Below are 23,322 nucleotides of genomic sequence, written 5' to 3' on the forward strand. Positions count from 1 at the left end.
CAACATTAAAATAATAGTACTCACATTTGATAAATAGGGGCCCGATTCATCAAGGAACGCACACGCATCTGCGTTGCATACTTTGAGTGACGCAAACAGGTATGCGAGTGAAATAAGCACCTTAAACAGCAAAAACACACCCTCTTGTGGTCCACTACACTTAAGGGACGGAAATAAGCAATGCAAACGTTCTAAAACACACCCACCTGCGGATCTTTAAACATGGTACAAGCACAAGTGACGGCTCTCAACTGATTGACGGCAAGCTAAGCAATGTATACTTAACGCCCACTGTGGGAGGGGCCAACAGTTTGTTTACACACAACGCAAATGCCTGGGGCTCATTTTTACGAGATAGCTCTTTACTCATTAATCACTGACAAATAACAATGATGTGCAACACTCTGAACGTTGTTTTTCCTTTGCTACTAATTAGCGTAATACACACTTTTAACAAACGCATTGCTCTCAATCTTTTTGTGTTTAGGATTTCAAGTCGCCGTATAGTACGCAAAATGCATGGACATGCCTACATTAAAAACACATGAATAACAAATGTATTAAAATGTATGTTGTGTAAATACATCTTGCCTTTTCAGCAAAATGCATAGCATACTCTTCCATAAAGGATACACACAAGAGTGTATACAACCTCCACACAGAGAAAGGGTTTCTGTCTGGATTAGAACTCAGGAATGAATGTATGCAAAGTGGGACAGCTACCCACTAGCCTAACCTGAGATGTGAGAAAATCCAGACAACACCAATAATACAGCATGCGTGCTACACAGACACCTCACACTTAATACTACTCTTCATTATTCACACAAATTACTCACAAAATACCCATCTCACAGGTAGCTCACTGGTTAGCACTTTGGACTCACAATACAGCAGACATGAGTTCAAATACTAAGCATACCCAAAACTAACGTGTGGACAGGAATCATTATGGTAACAAGAAGCGCAGGAACTTCACACAATGTATTTTTTTTATTAAATTTTGATTTGTTATTCATGCTCAACCACATTCAAAAAAATGCCCTCATCTGTCTCCTGTATTGTAAGAAAAGTATTTTTTGTGGTGAACTTTAGAAAAGCCTCAGGCCTCCTTCTTCACATGCACATTATTATGTGCATGCTGACATTTATTACTACAAAAGGACTAAGAGGGGGGGGGGGGGGAAGTTGTAGGGGTCAGCCTCCTTAGAGTTAAATGCAACATTGGCTGCAGACTGATTTTCATCTGGATCCACGGCGTACACTTTATGTGATGTACTCAGGTTTATCCAAACTAAACGCTCACCACACTCCAGTACCATGGACCTTTGCAACGCTTGCACCTTTGCCTTACACCACTGAGGCCATGATTTCAAATCACAAACATGGCCTCATCTGTGTACAGTTTTGAGGTTCTCTTCAATGTGTGACTGGCTTTGCTTTGACACTTGAAGCTAACCTTGGTCTATCACTACAATGGCACATGATTTGGGGAACTAGTTAATGAGCTATGGCATTTGACATATACCTTTGGAAATGAATCTTGCCCCCAGGGCACATTATTTATGTGTCTGCTAGTACTACGGATGGCCTACCTCTTGGAGGGGTGGATTGGTGGTGGAGGGCACATGTTCCTTTGGCTGACATGGAATTAGCAAATGGAATTTCTTTTTTCTTCAGCTACTGCTTGTGCTTGGATGTGATTTCACAATCTTCTTGTCTTGCAAAATACTATAGCCAGCACCGGTTCAGCATGGTGGCTTATTATTTAGCACCTCTGACTCCCTGTGCTGGTGTCATGAGTTAGGTTCCTGACCATTGCCTTATGTGTATGGAGTTAATGTTTTTCCCATGTTAGTGTGGAGTTCATTACAAAATACACTTTGTGTATCTTCATTAGCTGATAGCCAAAATTAGTAGGGCTTTAGAAATGTTGACATGATGATGGGTTTGTGTCCAAAATTTGTCGCTTAAATGTTTGTGTTTTTGGAATCCATATCCATTCTTTTTTGACCTTAGACCCACGTGTTGTGCATTTGTAATAGATTAATAAAGACACACACACCAAAGTTGTTTAGAAAAACTTATATACATTGAGAAATATAAACAATAATAAACATATGTACAATAAGGTGTTAAACTATTTACATGATAGAAAAAAAAACAAAACAACTACTCATATAATGTGGACCAGTAGGCCATTTTGGCCTCCAGCTCCTCAAATATTGTATTCTGCTCTTTTTGCAGTTTTTTGATTTTGCCCCAATATCCTGCAATGTTGTCCCTGATCTGAGACAATGTTAGTGGGGGGGAGGCCAACTGTCATCTTCCTCCATGTGTTCTGTAAAAAATCAGAAAAAAAACATTACATACATGTATAACTATTTTGTCAACCAGACAGGATTTACTAGAGATGTGTACTGTTACGTTACTTTCAAATGTTAGGCCTCTAGGTACAAATGCATTTGGCCGCACAATAGACGTCGATATGGCTTTGGTGTTGCATTTGGATAGATGTTCTACATTCCGGTGTGGCCCGAGGAGAGGGGCGTGGACTGGGTGGTCTTAACAGCCCCAAGGCAAAGCACTACAGTGGCCCACTATCTACACAACCACTCACAGGAAGTTACATTAATTAGTTTTAGATTACAAGTTTAAAAAAAATACATTCATATACTGACAAGTTGACAAGCCTACTGGGCCCATCTGTTCATGTGGCCCCTGCCTTGCAAGATGGCTCTTGCTGTGGTTTTATTTGTTACACAAAATCCTATTTGTAGGGCCATTATGTTAGAAACCCGTGACATTGATGTCATCTTTTAATCAACATGTGTAAAAGTAGGTATTATTTACATTGCAATGGTAGCCCAATCTGAAAAGCCTTTCCTGTATATACGTACTCTCTCCTAACGCCTCATCCACTTGAGGCAACACCAGCTGCCCGTTGTCCTCTTGTCCAGGATGGGCCACGACTTCAGGCCCTGCCTCCAACTCCGACTCAGCAACACCAGAGGCGGAGGTGGAGGACTTTGGCTCAGCCTCAGAAATGTCGGCCCATTCCTCATCTCTCTTTCCCTGGCCCTCCACCTCCGGGTCAGCCTCGCCGTTGTCATTGGCGTCACCAGTCCCCTCAGCCTGGACTGGCTGATACTGCGCAGTTGGCATTGGCTGCTCCGGCTGCTGCGCAGTTGGTAGTGGCTGCTCTGGCAGGGGGTGCAGGTCATCCTCCTCTGCCTCTGCCTCCACCACTGGCCGGCGGCGTTGCCGGCGTTCCCGGTCTGTTGGGAAAAAGGAATTTTTTAAAAAAAGGGCATGTTAACACAATCACCAGCTTTAAAAACTGATAGTATAATGACAATTAGGTGATCATACATGTTTAATAAACTTTTCATTGGCAGCAGACAGAAATATTAGCTACTACCAAAGCAAGGAGCTAAACATGATAAACACAAAGCATTTCACATGACCTGTCACAAATGTTTTTCTTTTCCACAGAGATGTGGAAATTCTCAGTGGCCTAGTGGTCAGCACTTTGCTCTCACAGCACTGGGGTCAGGAGTTCAAGTCCCTGATTATTTTTTCATATGTGTAGAGTTTGCCGCCTTGCTCCATATTGTCTACCACACTCCCCAAACATACTACTGGCCGGACAATTTGTTTTTTTGAGAAATTGCCAGTAGTATGTTTTTTAATGTTGGTAAATTTACCATATTTTTCGCTCCATAAGACGCACCTGACTATAAGACGCACCTAGTTTTTAGAGGAGGAAAACATACACTGGCCCCTTCACTCTCACTCACCAACACACACACACTATATTTTGCAGATGTATATGTCTACAAAATAGCTTGCATGTGACAAAATACATTTCTCATCTCTCCCTCCTCTGTATATTCATTGCTCTTCTCTCCCTCCTCTGTGTATTCATTGCTCTTCTCTCTCTCTCCTACTCCAGCGCACACACACACACAATATTGATAACTTACCTTATTCCCTCTGCACGCAATGTCTTCAGCACTTTGGATCCTCCTGATCGTCCGTCCCTCTGCCTATCTGTGAGGACCTAGCTATCACATGGGATGTGCACCACATGACAGATGCCGTCCCATGTGATAGCTAGATCCTCACAGATAGGTGGAGGGACGGACGATCAGGAGGAACTGCAGCCTGGCCGGGACTCGCTTCTCCACGCTGGAAATGTAATTTTTTTTTCTTTCTTGCCAGCAGTATTCGCTCCATAAGACGCACACACTTTTTTCCCCACTTTTTTTGGGGGAAAAAGTGCGTCTTATGGAGCGAAAAATACGGTAAGTCTGCAAACTCCCATGGGGCTGGTAATGATGTCAATTAGTTCTCTCTTTACAGGACCACTGAATTAGTGGATGGATCTCAAAATCTTTCAATGTTGAGTATACTTTGGAAATCACCCTTTGTAGGGACTACCTCACAGTCTAAAATAGTCTAAATAGGCAGTTAAATAATGATTGATTAGCTAAATCTAGTACACTCTATAATCTAGTTGAAGCTTATGGGAGCTTTTAAAAATTTGCCTAAACACGAAGGTGTTTGGAATTTGAAACCTGCATTTTAAATCTTTGCCCAATAATGACAACACATCTGCCACTACAAAATGTTTTTAAGGTTAGACCAGCAAGTTACAGCACTTGGGTCAAGAGTTAGAATGGCTGATTCCAAAAACCACCCTTAATGTTCATAATTTTCACACTAAAACATTTAGGTCAGTAAATTGTCAGCAGACAAATGTAGGAGAGAGGAGGCAAAGCATTTTGGGTGCACTGGAAGGAGCATGACTTTATAGTGTGCTTGCACATTGTTACGTAGGCCATGTCAGGTGATTAGGGTGAACATATTTACAAACATATAGCAAATATATATGTACACATGTTTTTGCCGATTAATAGAGAACTCACATCTTCTAATCTCCTGGCGGAGTTATTCATGGAGCCTGGGCTGATAGCGCCGGAGATCGCTCCAGCGCCTCTGGAGCTGGACGATGGTCCTGCTTCTTGCTGATAGTGCAGGTGGAGGTGTCTGCGGACTCTTTGGTAAACCCACAGCTTTAGTTCGTTAGATACATATCTCCCCGAGGGCACGTTATCCATACCATCGGTGACAATCTCAGCTTGCGTCTTGAAAATATAGCTGCCCTCATGTTTTTTCGGGAAAGCTATCAAAATGGAATTAATCTGCGCTGTGATTGGTTCTCTCTGCGCGTATGGGCGTGCTCACGTCACACGCTAGTCTTTCAGACACCTGTGTGTGTAATGGTTGTCTCTCCCACCACACACATGGCGCCTGTCGCGGATGAGACGAGTACTCTATGCTTTGCAGTGAGGAAACATTAATGTACACCTGGCTTCTCAATTAAATCAGTTCTTTCATCCCACATGTCCTTTTTCTTCTCTCCTGCAAATTAGCAATTTCACTGAGCAGGCTCTGGCATACTGTGAACAGGACAGTTATTTGGCCCAGAGATTTGACCCAACAGGTGTCAATATTGAGAATACACATAAAATTACCCATTAGGCATAAGTGACCGATAGGAAGTCTCATACTAACAAAAATAATTAACATACAGTGTATCTAACCAATTGTAAGCATCAAATCCAACCCCAGTGTGGAATTGAGCTCAGAGATACTATGAGAATGTGTACCAACAGAATTTATTAATAGTGTTAGTGTGGGCTAGGCTAGGCCACACAATCTAGGGGGACATGGGGATAGTAAGTAAATCTTACACCATATAGTGTCAGTTTTGGCCTGGTGGTAGCTTAGTTTGGATGCTGTCATCACAGGGTTTTGAAATAGAGTATACATTTGTAGTAGGGTAATGGCTTTTCAAAGTAGAACTGTACAAATGTTTGGAGAGTGCTTTGCCTACCTGTCATTTGGATTGGAATAGCTGTCTTTGATTTGGTGCATGCAATTTTTGGACTCTACATCAAGTGGTGTCATGGTTGTGTACAGTTAACATTAGCCCTCTTGGTAGTGCATTCCTTTACAAACCACAGTGCCTGTTGGTCACAGGATGGCCATGCAGACATAGCATATTCCTAGCCTATTAGATACTTAGCCACACCAAACTGCTTATTGATTGAATATAATTCTAAATGCACCTTTGTGTCAACCACTGTGTTTGGCCTGGGGTTTTGATTCTCACTACAGATTGTGTGCCAGTGTTCAGTACTTACTGCTTGCCAATCTGGAGTATGGTCACTCTGCTGCGTGAGGAGAATTACATTGTGGCCTCAGAGTGGTATTATGTGTCACACTTTGAAAGTATTTGAGCTACCACACACGATAAAGCAGGCATTGGTCTTACTCTACACAAAATATGTCCAACATAGAAATTACTCACACACTACTTGCAGATATTCCCAACATGATTGTGTTTTAAGGTTAGCTTTTTGCAAGCCCCATTAGCAATGTGAATGCTAGTGCAAAATAACTTATTCTTACACCCCAATCCTATATGAACATTTTAGTTCACATCCATAATACTTGTACCCCTGAATTTCAAGGCCACAAAATACACAATATGACAGGTGTGTGCAAACCAGAAACCTGATATTTCACACACATATTACTAGGCTTCAAAGTGTGTATATGTGTGCTGCTGCAAAGGAACATTGCATGACTGCACCAATACAAAATATAGCTTAAGTGTTACACCCAACAGTGCTGTCCAAAAGGGAAATACAAAATTATGTGGAGACCAACTCCAACATATGCAGAACTTGCATCTGACACAAAGACCTTTGCCTTGAATAAGTGGACTTTGTGTGTAGCATTTGTCTGTGGCCACAATTCCAAACAAAGCTGTGTGAATTGCAAGTGTTTTTTGGGCCTGTTGGTTTCAATAGGTCCTAGTCTAGGAAGTGTGGCAGCCAATGCCATCAACATTTAAGAAACACTGACAGAGGTATTTTGGTCATCTCTATAAGTGCACAGACCATGTTGAACATGCACAATACCACATTCTAAAATGTGCTACACCCAAAGAGACTATACTAAATACACAAATATCTCTATCTAATATTAAAGGTTAAAACCACTACATATAGTGTGAATTCAGGGGAGGGCCATTATGTGGCTAATGCCCCAAAAACCAAACATGCCATCAATATATTGAACAAGTAGACATGTGCCTAAACATGCCCCAAAGGACTATGTATGGATCATTGTGTATGACAATACAAAGCACAACAGTGTAGTAGTCAGCAGATACTTGATTGGGAGTGCTTGATGACACTCATGCATGGTCACATTTATTTTTAACAAACATGATTCTATAGTTGCAGCAGAATACATAGCAAATGAGACAGTGGTCTGTGTGCCCAAGTTACTTGCATCAAGAGTAGACAATCTGGCAAAAGTCAAGAAACAGAAGCAGCATTGGAGAAATACTTCAACGTGTAGTGACACGAACTGCTGAACTCCAAAAGGCACACCAGCTTGGCCTGTTGAATGTAAAAACAAAACATTGCTTCAGCAAGATTAGCTCACATACAACGTATAAGAATGTACTTAGTATATGCCTTGGTGCACATGAAGGTGTCCCCTGTAATGTAACCTGGAAAGTGTCTTGTAAGGTTCAACACATTACTCTCTGTAATAGTGCCTTGTGAGTTTTTCCTATAGCTTGATTTAGCTGTGTGTTTTGCATCATTTGTGCCTTGAAAGTCCCACCACAAAATAAAGTTACAAAATGTGCAAATTGCCTATTGTGCACAAGCCACAGCACCAAATGAACCTCACCAAAGTACTGTTTTTGTGACAGTAAAATTTCGACCAACAACAACCCTTTACTCTTACATATTATTAAAAACACTATAGATACTTTCATTCATCCACTGCATTCCCCATGGACACATCCTCCCAAACATTGGGACAGCTGGTGTTCCATATTAATCTACATCATTTGTACACAAAATTATTTCTTGCCAAACCTCAATAGAGAGTGATATTGGAAGGGAGATTTTGCAACAGGTGCCTATAGTACAGTAGCAGTTATCTAGGTAGCAAGTGACCCAGAAGAGACCTGTGTCTAGATGGACAATGGAGTGAAGGATGTGTAGGGTATTAATCAGTGTCCAAATCAACAGAGAGTTACAATTGAATGAGTATCTCCAAAACATTCTACATAATAGTTGGATATAATACATTTACAGTAAGCAACTGAAACATTAAAAATTATTAAAACAACTCCTTTCTAAGCATTGCTTAGAAGTGTAGCAAGGCAGCTCATGCAGAAACCCATAATGCCTGTCTATGTTTTAAATATCAGATAGAAAGCAAACAACCTTTGGCCAATTTCAAGTAACAAATTCATTGCCTGTGTTCTTTGTACACACCTGGACTTTCAAGCATTAAAATCTACAATATGTTATCTTAACTGTAACACAAGTCCACAAATGACATAATAGGACCATAAATATATACTTACAAGCTGAAAAAGCCTACAAGTCCACGTCAGTTGCCTTCTGGATGCAATGGACATTTGCAATCCACCTTCATTAATTATTTTCAGGTGAGCCAGACATGTCCCAGCCAAGGCCTGTTAGTACACAAAAAAAAGCCTTTAGTTTTGCTATAAACACAATCATCAACTTTATTATTTAAACTGTTCTGCCTATAAAAGGCACATCTGATAAGCTCCATAACTCCAGACACAGGCCTTCCAGCAGCATTTCGATTTAGCAGAAATCAAAGGTACACTTGATTCCCTCCCAAGTATCTGGTCCCAACATTTGTATTTGTTTCTTAAAAACAAAAATTCATTAACATAAATCCCAATACAATAGTTTGTGTGGACTGACAGATAGTACCCCAAGTGTGACAAACCATATTATAATGTTTTTTTACCTTGCAAATCAATGTTGAAGGTTAGGTGTCCAGGCTCCACATTTTCGTGAGGGATGGTGATCTGTTGAATAAACATGTGGTATAGCAAAATTTCCATGGTGCATAAGAGTTTAAAGAATAGGTATAAGATTGAAAAGCTTCACAACACCACACCCCTAAAAAAAGGTTACAATTCAATAGTCAAATAAGACACATTAAAATGCTCATTAAATCTGCAATACAAAATGCACTGTTATTGTGTAACATCAAACATCTTGAAAACATTTAAAGTGCCTATAACACAGAAACTTTAAAGAACACTCAATACAAATAAAATGCAATTAAGGAAACCACCAGCAGCAAAACACAGTACTATCTATTGATTTCTTACAAACTTTTTGTGTGCATGATGGTATATTTTATAGGTGATTGTAATGAGCTAAGTATATGCAGGTGTATAGGCCAGGTATCAGCTGACGAAATCTGATGCTGGGTCTATGCAATGGTGGTTATGAGTAACTCTTTTATTTTATACTGATTAAAACAAGCTTGTGTTTAGTTCTTATAGTATAAATATCTGATATTCATTAGACTACACATTGCTTTCTTGATTTTGAAATCACCAAACATGATCCTTTCTGTCTGTTACTAAGAAGGTGTGTTCAAGTTAGAGATGGGCGGGTCCGGTTCTCCGAGAACCGAACCCACCCGAACTTTGGGTATCCGAGTACCGAGCTGAGCAGCTCGGTACTCTCCCGCCCATTCCGAATCCAAATCGAGGCCGAACGTCATTGTGACGTCGTCGGATCTCGGGACTCGGTTCTCGCGATACTTCAACTTTATAAATACACGCCTCCACAGCAATCCATCGCCATTTGACAGAGGGAGAGAGCAGGGTGTAGTCATAGGCTAATTAGAGCAGGGACAGAGAATACCATATTGTTCTTGCAATTGCTCTAACCAAAATCGCTAGTGCAGAGAGGAGGATAGAGGTTTATTATTTTTTCTTCATATTTGGCACTCCCCAGCGCTTTTGGGGTGTCCCCCATAATTGTGCATTAATATTTCTGGCTGTCAAAAGTCATATCTGTCAGCAGTATCTACTAAATAATTTGTAGCACACCTCAGTGTTTTTGGGGTGTCCTCCCTAATTGTGCATTAATATTTCTGGCTGTCAAAAGTCATATCTGTCAGCAGTATCTACTCAATAATTTGTAGCACTCCTCAGTGTTTTTGGGGTGTCCTCCCTAATTGTGCATTAATATTTCTGGCTGTCAAAAGTCATATCTGTCAGCAGTATCTACTCAATAATTTTTAGCACTCCTCAGTGTTTTTGGGGTGTCCTCCCTAATTGTGCATTAATATTTCTGGCTGTCAAAAGTCATATCTGTCAGCAGTATCTACTCAATAATTTTTAGCACTCCTCAGTGTTTTTGGGGTGTCCTCCCTAATTGTGCATTAATATTTCTGGCTGTCAAAAGTCATATCTGTCAGCAGTATCTACTCAATAATTTGTAGCACTCCTCAGTGTTTTTGGGGTGTCCTCCCTAATTGTGCATTAATATTTCTGGCTGTCAAAAGTCATATCTGTCAGCAGTATCTACTCAATAATTTTTAGCACTCCTCAGTGTTTTTGGGGTGTCCTCCCTAATTGTGCATTAATATTTCTGGCTGTCAAAAGTCATATCTGTCAGCAGTATCTACTCAATAATTTTTAGCACTCCTCAGTGTTTTTGGGGTGTCCTCCCTAATTGTGCATTAATATTTCTGGCTGTCAAAAGTCATATCTGTCAGCAGTATCTACTCAATAATTTTTAGCACTCCTCAGTGGTTTGCGCTCAGAATGGATTCAAAGCAGTCCACATATGATCTAAATGAGCAACCAGGTTCTGTCACCAGTCCTGATGTTAGTGTTCCCAGTACGTCATCTGGCCAAGGCGATGTCAAACAACATAGTGTTTTCAAATTAGTGCAAAAAACAAAAACCAAAAAAAAATTTACTGTATTGAAGCGAAAAAGAAGTGTAACTGAGCAAAAGTTAAGTGACGATAAAAAAAAAATTGCAAGCATGCCATTCTACACACGCAGTGGCAAAGAGAGAATGAGGCCTTCACCTTTGGCTATTAGTGGCAGATCCCAAAAAGTTACCCAGGCTACAATTGGTGCACAACTACTGTTACGCGTCAAAGCTGAGCTGCAAGATACCAGTGAGGCATTACAGGAGAATATTTGCTCTGATTCACAAATGACAACAATCCCTGTGGAGAGTCCATCCAACAGTGGGATGTCTAATCGTGAGCATTCTGCTGATGTGTGCCTTAATAGCCCGAGTGTAGCCGGTGATACCCAAATTGAGGATGCCACTTTGGAATTAGAAGAGGATGAGGGGGAGATTTGTGTAGGCGACGAGGGCGCTAATGATGATGTTGATGATTATGATGCAGACAGATACCAAATTGCCTTTCTCAATTTCTATTTATATTCTAGATTATATAACGGCTGAATAGTTTTCTATTTTACTCCTAGTGGAGAGAGGATCTGATGCAGACAGATACCAAACTGCCTTTGTCCATTTCAATTTATATTGTACAGTATATAACGGCTGAATTTATTAGTATTTTATACAAGTGGAGGGGGGCCTAGAGAGACAGAAACCAAACTGGCTTTCTCCATGTCAATTAATATTGTACAGTCTATAACGGCTGGATTTTTTTGTATTTTATACAAGTGGAGGGGGGCCTAGAGAGACAGAAACCAAACTGTCTTTCTCCATGTCAATTAATATTGTACAGTCTATAATGGCTGAATTTTTTAGTATTTTATACAAGTGGAGGGGGGCCTAGAGAGACAGAAACCAAACTGTCTTTCTCCATGTCAATTAATATTGTACAGTCTATAATGGCTGAATTTTTTGGTATTTTATACAAGTGGAGGGGGGCCTTGAGAGACAGAAACCAAACTGCCTTTTTCCATTTCTTTACATATTTAACTATAAGTGTAGGGTGTAATATACATTCAAAGACGATGGCTGCATTGCCAATATGCATAGATGGAGAGGAAGACAATCTGTTTTGTGTGTAGAATAGGCCTACCAACGAAGAATTAAACTGTTTTTTTGGATGATTTATTACCTCAACAATTAGATTACTTGTCTCTAAAACAGTTGGAGCACTAAATTGGGTTAATTTAGGCCCAAAAACATGGATTTTCCAAAAAAATAGCAAAACAAAACCAAACAAAACCAAAACCAAAACCAAAACACGCAATGGCAGTTTTGCAAAACCAAAACCAAAACCAAAACACGACGGTAATCCAGATCCAAAACCGAATCCAAAACCAAAACACGGGGGTCAGTGACCATCTCTAGTTCAAGTGTTCAATTAATTCTGTTGAAGGACATTTTTGTGTGCAAATAGTTCATGTGCAGTTTGGTGTGGGTGTTTCCATCTGAAGTATACTTTAGTGGCTAAAGAAAAGAGCTGCCAATGACAAGGTAAAGTGTTTGAACCCGAATGATACCTGATACTTGTATGTTTCAGTTTATGTCTTACACTCTGTCATTTATCTAAGAGTGCTTTAGTATGTTTTGTTGTGTAATATGGCATGTTGAACAGTGTGGTCAGCTAGAACAGAGAAAAGCAGTTGGTCCAAATTACTTGATTGCAAAAATATAGGAAATCTCTACTGGCAAAAGTGAAAAAAAACCTAAGTGTCCAAAATAACCTTAGAGAAAAAGGAATAATTGGAAGTGCTAGCAATATTATTATACTTTGGGTTTGGTGCCGAATTTGGCACCATATGGGTACGTTCAGATCCTCCGCGCGGCAACAAGATTCATCTGAAACAGATATTTCAGATAGTGAATCTGATCACTCAGATCATAGAGGCCCACCGATTAGAACTCACTCTAGGGGGGATTTTTCAGACAGATCTACCAGACCCGGAGCAAAAAATCGAGACCAGGCCGCAAAATCATCAGGAGGGGACGGAAGAGATCTAAGAGACCGGTCCACTTGGGGGTGGAAATCAGGACGCTATCACAAACAACAGGCGAGAAGGTAATTCAATCTGAAGATAATCTACAGATTATCAATCTATCGGATAGAACCCTTTCTCAACATCATATTAGCCTACTGTCCAAGGGTCTCTCATTTTCTCCAGGTAAAACCTTTAATAGATTCAACTGGGAAAGGGATTTAAATCTCTTTCTTCGGAAATTGAAGCTTAAGAAATTCTTCACCAATAATAAGGACTTCATACACGTTTCAGACAGATCCCCCTCTGATAGTCCCCTCCAACTAAATCAGGAGGAGGATGCAGAAGCATTACGGGATTTAGAAGAATTATTACATGACCAAGTGGAAACTAATGCCCCGGCTGAAACTGCAATGGAGAGTATTCCCAGAGTCATCATGCGTAAGAAATCTACTTTCTTCCCCAAGGATAACATCAGTCCACAAATCCTGGTTTTCGAAGAACTTGTATCTAAAGACCTTAACAAACTCACTCACAACATATCCAAGAACCGACAACATAATCTTACTAAGGAAGAGAAACAGGCACTCTCTGAAATAGAACAATGGGAGGATGTTCTGGTGAAACCATCGGATAAAGGTGGTAATGTAGTCATCTGGCCCAAGAATCTTTACACCCATGAAGCATACAAACAACTCCGAGACACCAATTGCTATAAACCTCTGTTCTCAAACCCTACTGAGGAATTCAAATCTAGTTACCATGCGATGATTCATGCCGCCAGGCTGAAAGGTACCATAACTAAGTCCGAATTTGAATTTTTACAGGTTGAAAACCCAAAAACACCGACACTGTACATACTACCGAAAGTCCACAAAAATAAACAAAGACCACCTGGACGCCCAATACTATCTGGTATCGGTAGTCTTACTGAGCAGGCTAGTTATTTCCTAGATACACACCTTAGGAAATTCGTAACGGCCTTGCCCTCTTATGTCAAGGACACTGGGGATGTCTTACGGACCATACAAGAAATCATATTGGACGAAGACACTCTACTTATCACAGTAGATGTAGAATCACTCTACACCAGTATAAACCATGAAGTGGGCCTAGAGGCCGTCAGATTTTTCCTCAGGGTTGAACCAAATAGGGACTTTAGCAATTTTCTTACGGATCTTTTGAAATTTATTCTGAAAAGAAACTACTTTGTCCTGTCAAACAAGTACTTTTTACAAATAAGAGGGACTGCTATGGGGGCAGCCTGTGCTCCGACATTTGCGAATTTATATCTGGGTCAGTGGGAGCAGGAGGTCGTCTTCCACGAAGACAACAAGATATATACGGATTGTATCGTCCATTGGATGAGATACATCGACGACATTTTGATACTGTGGAAAGGCGATAAGAAATTGTTCAACAAATTCATTGAGATTCTTAACAACAACCAAAATAATCTCAAACTAACCCACCACATAAGTTCATCCTTCGTGGACTTTCTGGACATCACCATCAGTAAACAACCAGACGGTAGACTTAAGAGTGACCTGTATCGCAAACCGACGGCCACTAACAGCATTCTTCATCACCAGAGCTCACACTTCCCCCCAGTTGTACGGAATATCCCTAAGGGGGAATTCCACAGGATCCGACGTAACTGTTCAGACCTGCAGGATTACAAGAAGAGAGCAACAGAACACGGAAATAGACTCATCAATAGGGGCTATAGTCGTAGATCTGTCAAACGCTCCCTGTGGCAAGTGCTCCATATGGACCGCAGTCAACTACTCTTCTCCACCAGGGAGAAAGGACAATCCAACCTCATTAGATTCGTTGGAGATTTTTGCAATGAATGGCAAGAGATTCAGGAAATCATGCAACGGCACTGGCCAGTTCTACTCTCAGACCCAGACTTATCTCCAGTTCTAAGTGAGAAACCCCTCTTTAGTTGGAGACGCAGTGCCAACCTAAGAGATATGCTGGTCAACAGCCATTTTTCTGAGACCCATGCCACCAGACCCATTACCGGTTCGTATAGATGTGGCGAGTGCAAGATATGCACAAATATGATTAAAAAGGTGGACTTCATCGATCGCTTCGGCAAATTACATAAAATAAAGAGCTATATTAACTGCAAAACCGTTGGGGTCATATATATCCTGGAATGCCCCTGTAAGTTAATTTACGTGGGAAAAACCAAAAGAATGCTTAAACATCGCATTCTAGAACACATGGGATCAATACGCAATGCCCATCGGGACAAACAGTGCCTTAAACAGCTGACTTCGGTGGCTCGACACTTCTTGAACTACCACAACACTGACTCTAGTCTTTTGAAATGCTATGGCATTGAGAACATTCGTTTGGGTATCAGAGGTGGTAACCTAGACAAATTACTCCTTCAGAAGGAGAGCAGATTGATTTTTCTACTTAATTCAGTCTCACCATTCGGACTGAATGAAAACAATAGTTTCATTAGCTTTCTATAAATACACCATTCTGCTTCTATACATTGAGTTACCACTCTAAATACATATGGAATGAACAAGACCTTATGAAGTATGCTATATACTAGACACTGCTCAGGGATGCGTGCAATTATGATAAGCATTGTATATTGCATCTAGCATTATCGCGCTTATTCACCCTGATGGTATACCAACAAATTATGTTCTCGCCATACTTTTCTTCTCTACAGATTTATTTATTATACACAGTCATATTTACACCATTTGTTATTTGGATTAATCGCTACTATCATTTATTAATGAACAACAAAATTTTTATAAAAACTTTCATGTTCTTTACTTTAGTCTATTTATCTAATTACCTCATTCTCCTAACCTTCCCCTAATCATTCATTATTGCTCAATCTCACAACAGGTATCTTTTGTGCCTCCTTTTGCCTATGGTTACTATCATTTACATTACAGGCTTTTACATAATAAATTTTCTCATACCTACGATATATCTCCACTCAGGCTTTGTAAAGAATATTTTCTACCTAGCAACTACTGATGCTCTGAATCATTTTTCCTATTGGTTCTCCTAGGTTACACGATACATAGTTTTCTGATTGGCTCCCTCATGTGGCAATCACTGATAAGTACTCCCTATTGGTCGAGTACCACACAAAAAGAAACCTTCTCTGACAGCTCGGGTTATCCCTTGTCAAAGCTTACAGGCGAAACGTACGTCGGGAAGGTGACATCTGTCACACCCGGAAGTAACCACCACCACGGACATATAGTCCGTTTTGGGTTTCCTAGCTTTCCCTGCTTCTGATATTACCGTTCTCATGATAGCAACGCTGTATCTATATCTCTAATACAGGTTTTAACTCATTCATGTAAAGTAATAATTAAGAGAGATCTCATGCATATGAATCCAGCGCATCTTACTAGCAGGGGGTATATTACAACCCACTGAGTGTGCGCTCTGAGATCAGATACATTTAAATAAGATTCTTATGCAGAGCACAATACTCCTGAAAGGCTGTTATATATGATTATTCTATAGTGTGTTACGCATAAATCCAGTATGAATCTATTCGCAGTAGCGCACAGACACCACATATTAGGTCAACTATCGAACTGCTACTGTTACTGCTTAGATCTCTATGACACAACATGAATATTAACCTGTTGAGACATTAGTCTATCGCCACATTGTATACTGTGCAGCAGAGCTCCATGCAGTTTTGATAAAGGATTGAGATATTATCACATGTTTAAATCTCTTATTACTCTCCTTTCAGCTTGCGAATCTAAACCAGACCATTATCAGGGACGCTAGGACAGGTGCTCACTATTAATCTGCACCGTTTTAGAGCATCTCCATATGTATACCAAATTGGAGAATAATATATATATCTCACTTTATGATCATATAGCTTATTTATAATCTAGGCTACAGTTCATAAGCTCTATTTTTGCCCATTACCCACCACATCTTGATGTACTACTAACCTATCCAGCGGTGGTTACTGAAGGGTTAACTTATTTTAAATCTATTTTTCTATCCTTCTATGTATTTTTATCTCTATATTTGGCCAAGTATTTACATGTGTTATAATAAAGGCATTTGCCCTGTTATATATGATATACTGACTATTTAAATTTTGGAAACCAGAGTGCCCTTGCTCTTTGAGCTACAACTTTCTCTGCTCCCCTTCCTTTTTTTGACCTTGGTAATGCAGACTGGAGATGTCAACTTGGTAATGCAGACTGGAACAAACAACTTAGTAATGCAGACTGGAGATGACAACTTGGTAATGCAGACTCGAACAAGCAACTTGATAACGCAGACTGGAACAAAGCACATGGAAATACAGACTGGAACAAATAACTTGATAATACAGACTGGAACAAACAACTTGATAATGCAGACTGGAACAAAGCACATGGAAATGCAGACTGGAACAAAGCACATGGAAATGCTCACAGGAGTGACCTGATGATCTGGCCCAGACTGTTTGAAGCAGGCAGGTATAAATAGGCCTCATGCAGCTGAATCCACTTCCAGTGATCAAGGAGAATAATCAAGTAGCACAGTGGCCCCTTTGGTGGGCAGTGGTACTACAAGTGGAAAGCATAACAAATCCAATAGAGTCACTGCAGACAGCAGCTGCAGAGTGCAAGTCATGACACACACACTTTAGCAGCCCCCCTCAGTCCTACATACATGTTAGTAGCCTCCCATCTGTTCTATACAGACTTTAGCAGCCCCCGTCCTACACATACTTTTGCAGCCCTCCTCATGTCCTAAACACACTTTAGCAGCCCCACCCTCTGACCTACAGACACTTTAGCAGCCCCCCCTCTGTCCCACACATGCTTTAGCAGCCCCCCTCGATCTTACACACACTTTAGCAGTTCTTGTCTCTGTCCTACAAACACCTTAGCTGCCCCCCTCTGTCCCATAAACACTTTAGCAGCCCCCCCTACACACACTTTAGCAGCCCCCTTCTCTACTACAAACACCTTAGCAGCCACTCCACTGTCCTACATACACTTTAGCAGCCCCCCGTCCTACACATACTTTAGCAGCCCCCCTCCCCCTTACACACTTTAGCAGCCCCCTTTCTGTCTTACACACACTTTAGCAGCCTACCTCCTATCTCTTACACACACCTTTGCAGCCCCCCCCCCCACTGTCCTACACACATTTTAGCAGCCTCACTATTATATACACACTTTAGCAGCCCCCTCCACCTGACCTACTTACACTTTAGGAGACCCCCCCTTCACCCTTCACATAGTAGCAGCCTCACACTTACCTTGTTCCTGCTGCAGACTCCTCTCCCTGAACACATGGGACGGCACCTGTCATGTGACACGTCCCATATGACCTCTGTATGGAGACTGCAGCCACAGAGGTGAGGAGGGAGGGATCCACAGCCATATTAAAGAAGGTGGCTGGTCCCGGAGGAGGGATCAGCCACTTAGTACCACACTGACTTACCCCCCACACACGGCTGACACTCAGTCCAAAAGTGAGGGGTGCAAAACACTAACGAGTAAGTTGTTTGTTTTTTTGTTTGTTTTTTTAACCTCTGAAAAGATGCTAAGCAGCCTCCTCAGGCCACTGGCCTACAAGGAAAGGTCCCGGTAGGTTACATGGCCAATCCGCCCCTGCTTAGCACCAGAGGGTGGCGCTCATTCAGAGCTCTGATCTAATGAACAGGGCTTTGAAGGTACACTAGGGGGTGCACAATGTGGTTCTGGACACCATTTCTCTCAAGCCTTTATCCTGGTTGGATGGACATTGCGCAGGAATAACAATTAGAAAATAAAAGTCTGTGTAAAGTGGGAGTAAAAGAATACAAGAAAGATAATAGTCAAAGGGATCAAGGTTGTAGAGAATTGAGTGGAAATTGAGAGGCAGCAGCAGAGTGCAGAAAGAAGATGGTGACACAGCTTCCAAGAACAGGAGAGATATGTATATATATTAGATAGCTTACAGGTAAATGTCCGTTTGTGAATGTCTCAAAATAGTCCAATAAGTAATGAATGTTCCTTAGAGATAAAATAACAGATGAGTCTTGAATGATATTCAGAAAAGTCTAAACTTCCCAATTGATATGCTAAGGTTTGATTCAAGTATCAAGATTTCAGGAAATCATGCTACTTATCCCCACTCACATACATAAAGGTGTTCAACAGCTTGTCCACTATTTCCAACAGAATAATACTTCAAAGAAAGCCAAATGATACATTTCTTAACCAATATAAGCCAGGGAGCAGACTAAAGGAACATTGGGAGAAAAAAAACTAGAACCCCCCACTGAAGTCTTTCAATGTAGCCCTGTTCACTGCTAACACTACATTTTTTATGAGTACCATGATTAACATCACTGTTCATGAAAACATTGTTTGTTCAAAACACTATAAATACTGTTCTTGCTTGCTGTGAATCATGTTTAAAATGAAGGACTGTAGTGCTGGAATTATATCGCCACCAACAGGTTAATGTTTAAAATTCTGACACCAAAAGATACCTGTTATTGTTCCTATTTTTCTCTCTTTCTCCTGAAATTGACAGTAAAGCTATGGACCTGTGTGAACAGTGTTCTCTTACACACAGGTACTCGCTACATGTGCAGCATGACATGGAAAAGTAACCCGGTGAAATGTCTTTATTATATTTCCAGCACTTATCGGTGTACCGGTAAATTTCCCCTTTCTAAATACATACATTAAAAAAATAGTGCAAGACCAACATCATCATCAATCAACTTGAGGTACACTTTTTAACTAAGGAGCTAACATTCACAAAACACTTCTCATAAATGTATATTCTTGCCAGAAGCAATTATTACATATTTGAAATATCTATAATTTACAATACTCTTTAAAAATATGTTTTGTTCTAAATGTTTAGATTTGTTAATAATGAATGACTTAATAATGAATGACTTATTATTGACAGTCACGTTTACTCTTTTACAGAGCAATATTCATGTTAAGGAGCATCCTTTCTTACTGGGCAAGAAACAGTACAGATACCCTTAAGTATTTTTACTACTGAAATGGACGATTTTACACTGAACCTTGAAAATTTGGTTCAAACCTCATACATTTGATTACAGTGAAATGTTTTATTTGATTGCCATGCGGTGAATATATATATATATATATATATATATATATATACATACATATATAAATACATTCATACATACATCCATGCACGCACAATTGGGAAGGTGAACTTTCCTTAACAGTATGTTCTCAAGGCTTAACATTGGTATTTGAGTACTGTATGTGGCTCTTTACAGTGTAGAGATTGTTTTATCGAGTAAAATATCCTGAATCGTAATGTAATTTAGCTTACAGAAATGCTTTTTTCCAATCACGCCTTGTGGAAAAATAATCTTTTTACTTAAAACCAACCCATATTTTTTATCTTCAATATTGGTGGTGCAACCATAAGGCTAAATTATCATTCAATTTTGTTTGTTGCAGCTAGTGTTGATCAGTCAGCAGAACACCCTGTTTGTTACTTTGGTGTGGGTAGGATTTTATACACACAACCTTTTGTCACTTCAAATTAATGTTGTATTTTATTAATTACGCCAAAACTTAAATCTGATTTCCAACATTGTGACAACAGTGACACTTTATCGGTTATATTTCCACAATTGTTAAACAGTTTTATTGGGTTTGTCAATGTTTTATGTCAAATCAAAAATATCTTTACATAATAAAGTTTGTTTTATTGAATTCACTCTTGACTTTGTTTTATTTAATTTTGTAGATTCGGCTTAAAAGAGACAAAATTAAATATTGCCCCTTCACTGCTAAGGGCAAGTGGGATTCACTCCACAGATATACCCCATAACTTCAAAGGGCAAGTCCCATTCATACTCAGCAGCAGACTGGGGTCACAGATTGAAAGTAAATACTCATAATCACAAATCACAAAAGTATTTCCTTCCTCTGGAAGTGATTAGGGCCAATGACGTTATTGCACATTTGCGCAATTACATCGCAGAGCCTCAGGCTTACTCCCAGCACAAGGGGAAAGAAAGGCTCACTCCAATAGGCACAAATGTCCCTTAGTAGATATCACTAGTGATCATCAGAAAATATTCTCACTACATTATAGCAAGTAATAAGAGACAAAAAAAGAAAATGTGGTACCATTTTTATCAGACCTTGAGCTATTTTGCAAGATATGGCAAATTATGTAAACATTTTCCAAACTTTTAATTGGTATATGTATGAAAAATATGCTTTTTCCACTATTCTACAACATTATGGAAACTAGTGTGCATACCCGTCATAGATTTTAATATAACCAATGGTGTTATTGAAACATAAACTGAACAAAATTAGGTATGATTTGTGTGATTACTGCACAGAAAAATCACTAGCATTGATGTTAGAATGTAATAAGCCTAAAAAATTTGAAAAATAGGCTGAGCACATGGGTGGGTAAAGCCTCAGCAGCCTACATTTTAGGTCTTGATAATTTGTGGAACACAATTGTGAAGTCTTGTCCTGTGGAACTGAAGTGTTACATAGCAAGCAAAGTTTTTGCTTGTTATTATTAGAATGGCGGTCTTGTAATAAACTTACAGAACTAACAGTAGAGGTCTTCGCCTATAGCAGCCACCTTTCCTGTAGAGCTTGATGTGCTCACAGGTACTCGGATGTCCCCAGGTCTTAACTCTTAATGTAGTGTAAGTTTATTAACAACATCGCAGCGGCAAGGCCGGAGGAGGCAGAACAGATGGTAATGGATGGTCAAACGGAAGCCGAGGTCATGGGTCCGAAGCAAGCAGAGTAGTCAAATAACACGCCAAAAGGTCAGGGTCACCAGCACAAAAGCAGAATCCAGAAACTAAGCAAAAGGATACAACACAACAGGAGGTCCAATAATAGAGGAACAGGGTATCCACAGAACAGGAGCAGGTCAGCTACAACCGGCAGGGAGGCTAAGCCCTTCCTGCCTTAAATACTCAAGACAGCCAATCAGGGACAGGCAATGAAATGGCATAATAAGCCCCCCCAGGTGTGGTTTAATAAATGTAATCAATGCTAATAGCACGCATGCTTAGTAGAAGTCCAGGCGCACTCGCCCGGCTGCCCTGTGTTGCCGGGGCACAATTATCTGACCGATCTGCGTCCGGCCGTTGCCCTAGCAACGGTCGGAGCGAAAACCAAAAATGACATCCCGGTCGTTATGGAGATGGCCGGGACGCTAGGGACAGAGGAAGGCAAGTCGCGGTGGTGCCTGCGGCCACCACGGCTCGTAGCAGTACCCATCCCCCTTGAGGAGGGGTTAAGGAACCCCCCGACACCCTGGTTTTCTAGGAAAAATGTTTGAAAAACCTCCTGATAAGTTTGTCAGCATGAAGGCGTTGCCGTGGAACCCAGGACCGTTCTTCCAAACCACGATTCTTCCACTGAACTAGAAAATGGATTTGTCCTTGGACTTTTTTAGAATCGAGTATTTTTTCGATTGTAAATTCCTGACGTCCTTCCAGATTAGATGACCGAGTTCTTGGAGGTTGAAGACATTGAAACTGACTTGAGTAGAACATTGGTTTGAGAATGGAGCAATGAAAAGTGTTTGGAATTCTCAAGGAGCATGGAAGTTTTAGCCTGAAGGCTACAGGATTAACTTGTTTGATGGTGAAAGGTCCAATAAACTTATGTCAGAGTTGCATGGTTGTCTGAGTTTGATGTTGTGAGTACAGAGCTAGACCTTCTCACCTACTTTAAAAGAACAAGCTGTACGGTGACGGTCAGCAAACATCTTAGACTGAAATGAGGCCCGCCTCAAGAAAGACTGAATTTTTCCAGGTAATCTTGAGATTAGAAGCTGTAGATCGTATTTCCGGGAGACCAGAAGAACTGAACAGATACATAGAAATGGACCTAGGGTGAAACCCAAAATTACAATAGAATGGAGAAGTATGTGTGGAAAAATGGCATGAGTTATTGTATGCAAATTCTGGCCATGGTAATAGAGAAGACCAATTGTCATAGAATTTCCAAGGTGTATAATCGCAAAAATTGTTCCAGGGATTGGTTGACCCTCTCCATCTGTCCATTAGATTGTGGGTGGTATGCAGATTAGAGGCTAATGTGAATCCTAGGGAGGGTACAAAAGGATTTCCAAAGCTGAGCAACAAATTGTGTGATTACTGCACAGAAAAATCACTAGCATTGATGTTAGAATGTAATCAGCCCAAAAAAAAATGAAAAATAGGCTGAGCACATGGGTGAGTAGACAATATCAGAGACTATGGAACCGAAAAATATGTTGAACAAAAAGTGTAACTAGACCTTGTGCACTGGGAAGTCTGGTTAACGGTAGGAAATGAGACATTTTACTAAATCGGTCAACAAACACCCATATAGTGTTGTGCCCTGCAGAAGGTGGAATATCTACAATAAAATCCATCGATAAGTGCGTCCAAGGCTTCAAGGGAATAGATAACAGAACAAGCTGGCCTGAAGGACAGTTCCT

The 23,322-nt window shown here is 40.4% G+C and overlaps 2 protein-coding genes and 1 long non-coding RNA gene across 6 annotated transcripts in view; 1 reads left to right on the forward strand and 2 right to left on the reverse strand.

The window, feature by feature from the left end:
* Positions 1-20,568, forward strand: part of VRK3 (VRK serine/threonine kinase 3) — a 140,891-nt gene extending 120,323 nt beyond the window's left edge. For all 4 annotated transcript variants that reach the window (XM_075188798.1, XM_075188799.1, XM_075188800.1 and 1 more), the window contains exon 15: positions 19,791-20,568. The gene's annotated coding sequence lies outside the window, so the exon portion shown is untranslated. The remainder of the gene's footprint in view (positions 1-19,790) is intronic.
* LOC142103373 (uncharacterized) lies at positions 2,301-5,123 on the reverse strand. Its single transcript, XM_075187437.1, has 3 exons — positions 4,928-5,123; positions 2,901-3,278; positions 2,301-2,341 (listed from the first exon to the last, which is right to left on the reverse strand). The coding sequence occupies exons 1-3, from the start codon at positions 5,121-5,123 to the stop codon at positions 2,301-2,303; spliced, it is 615 nt and encodes a 204-aa protein (XP_075043538.1).
* Positions 7,324-17,483, reverse strand: LOC142104236 (uncharacterized). Its single transcript, XR_012679537.1, has 4 exons — positions 17,284-17,483; positions 8,887-8,947; positions 8,468-8,578; positions 7,324-7,481 (listed from the first exon to the last, which is right to left on the reverse strand). It is a non-coding gene; the product is annotated as an uncharacterized LOC142104236 (long non-coding RNA).
* Positions 20,569-23,322: the final 2,754 nt, after the last annotated feature.

The sequence above is a fragment of the Mixophyes fleayi genome, chromosome 10 (genome assembly GCF_038048845.1).
Source record: "Mixophyes fleayi isolate aMixFle1 chromosome 10, aMixFle1.hap1, whole genome shotgun sequence".
NCBI classification, from domain to species: Eukaryota; Metazoa; Chordata; class Amphibia; order Anura; family Limnodynastidae; genus Mixophyes; species Mixophyes fleayi.

Coding starts and splice junctions, on each gene's coding strand:
- LOC142103373 (XM_075187437.1), bottom strand. CDS start 5,123: ATGGATAACGTGCCCTCGGGGAGATATGTATCTAACGAACTAAAGCTG. Junction 3,279..4,927: donor CAGGAGATTAGAAGATGTGA/GTTCTCTATTAA, acceptor TTTTCCCAACAG/ACCGGGAACGCCGGCAACGC. Junction 2,342..2,900: donor GGATGAGGCGTTAGGAGAGA/GTACGTATATAC, acceptor GATTTTTTACAG/AACACATGGAGGAAGATGAC.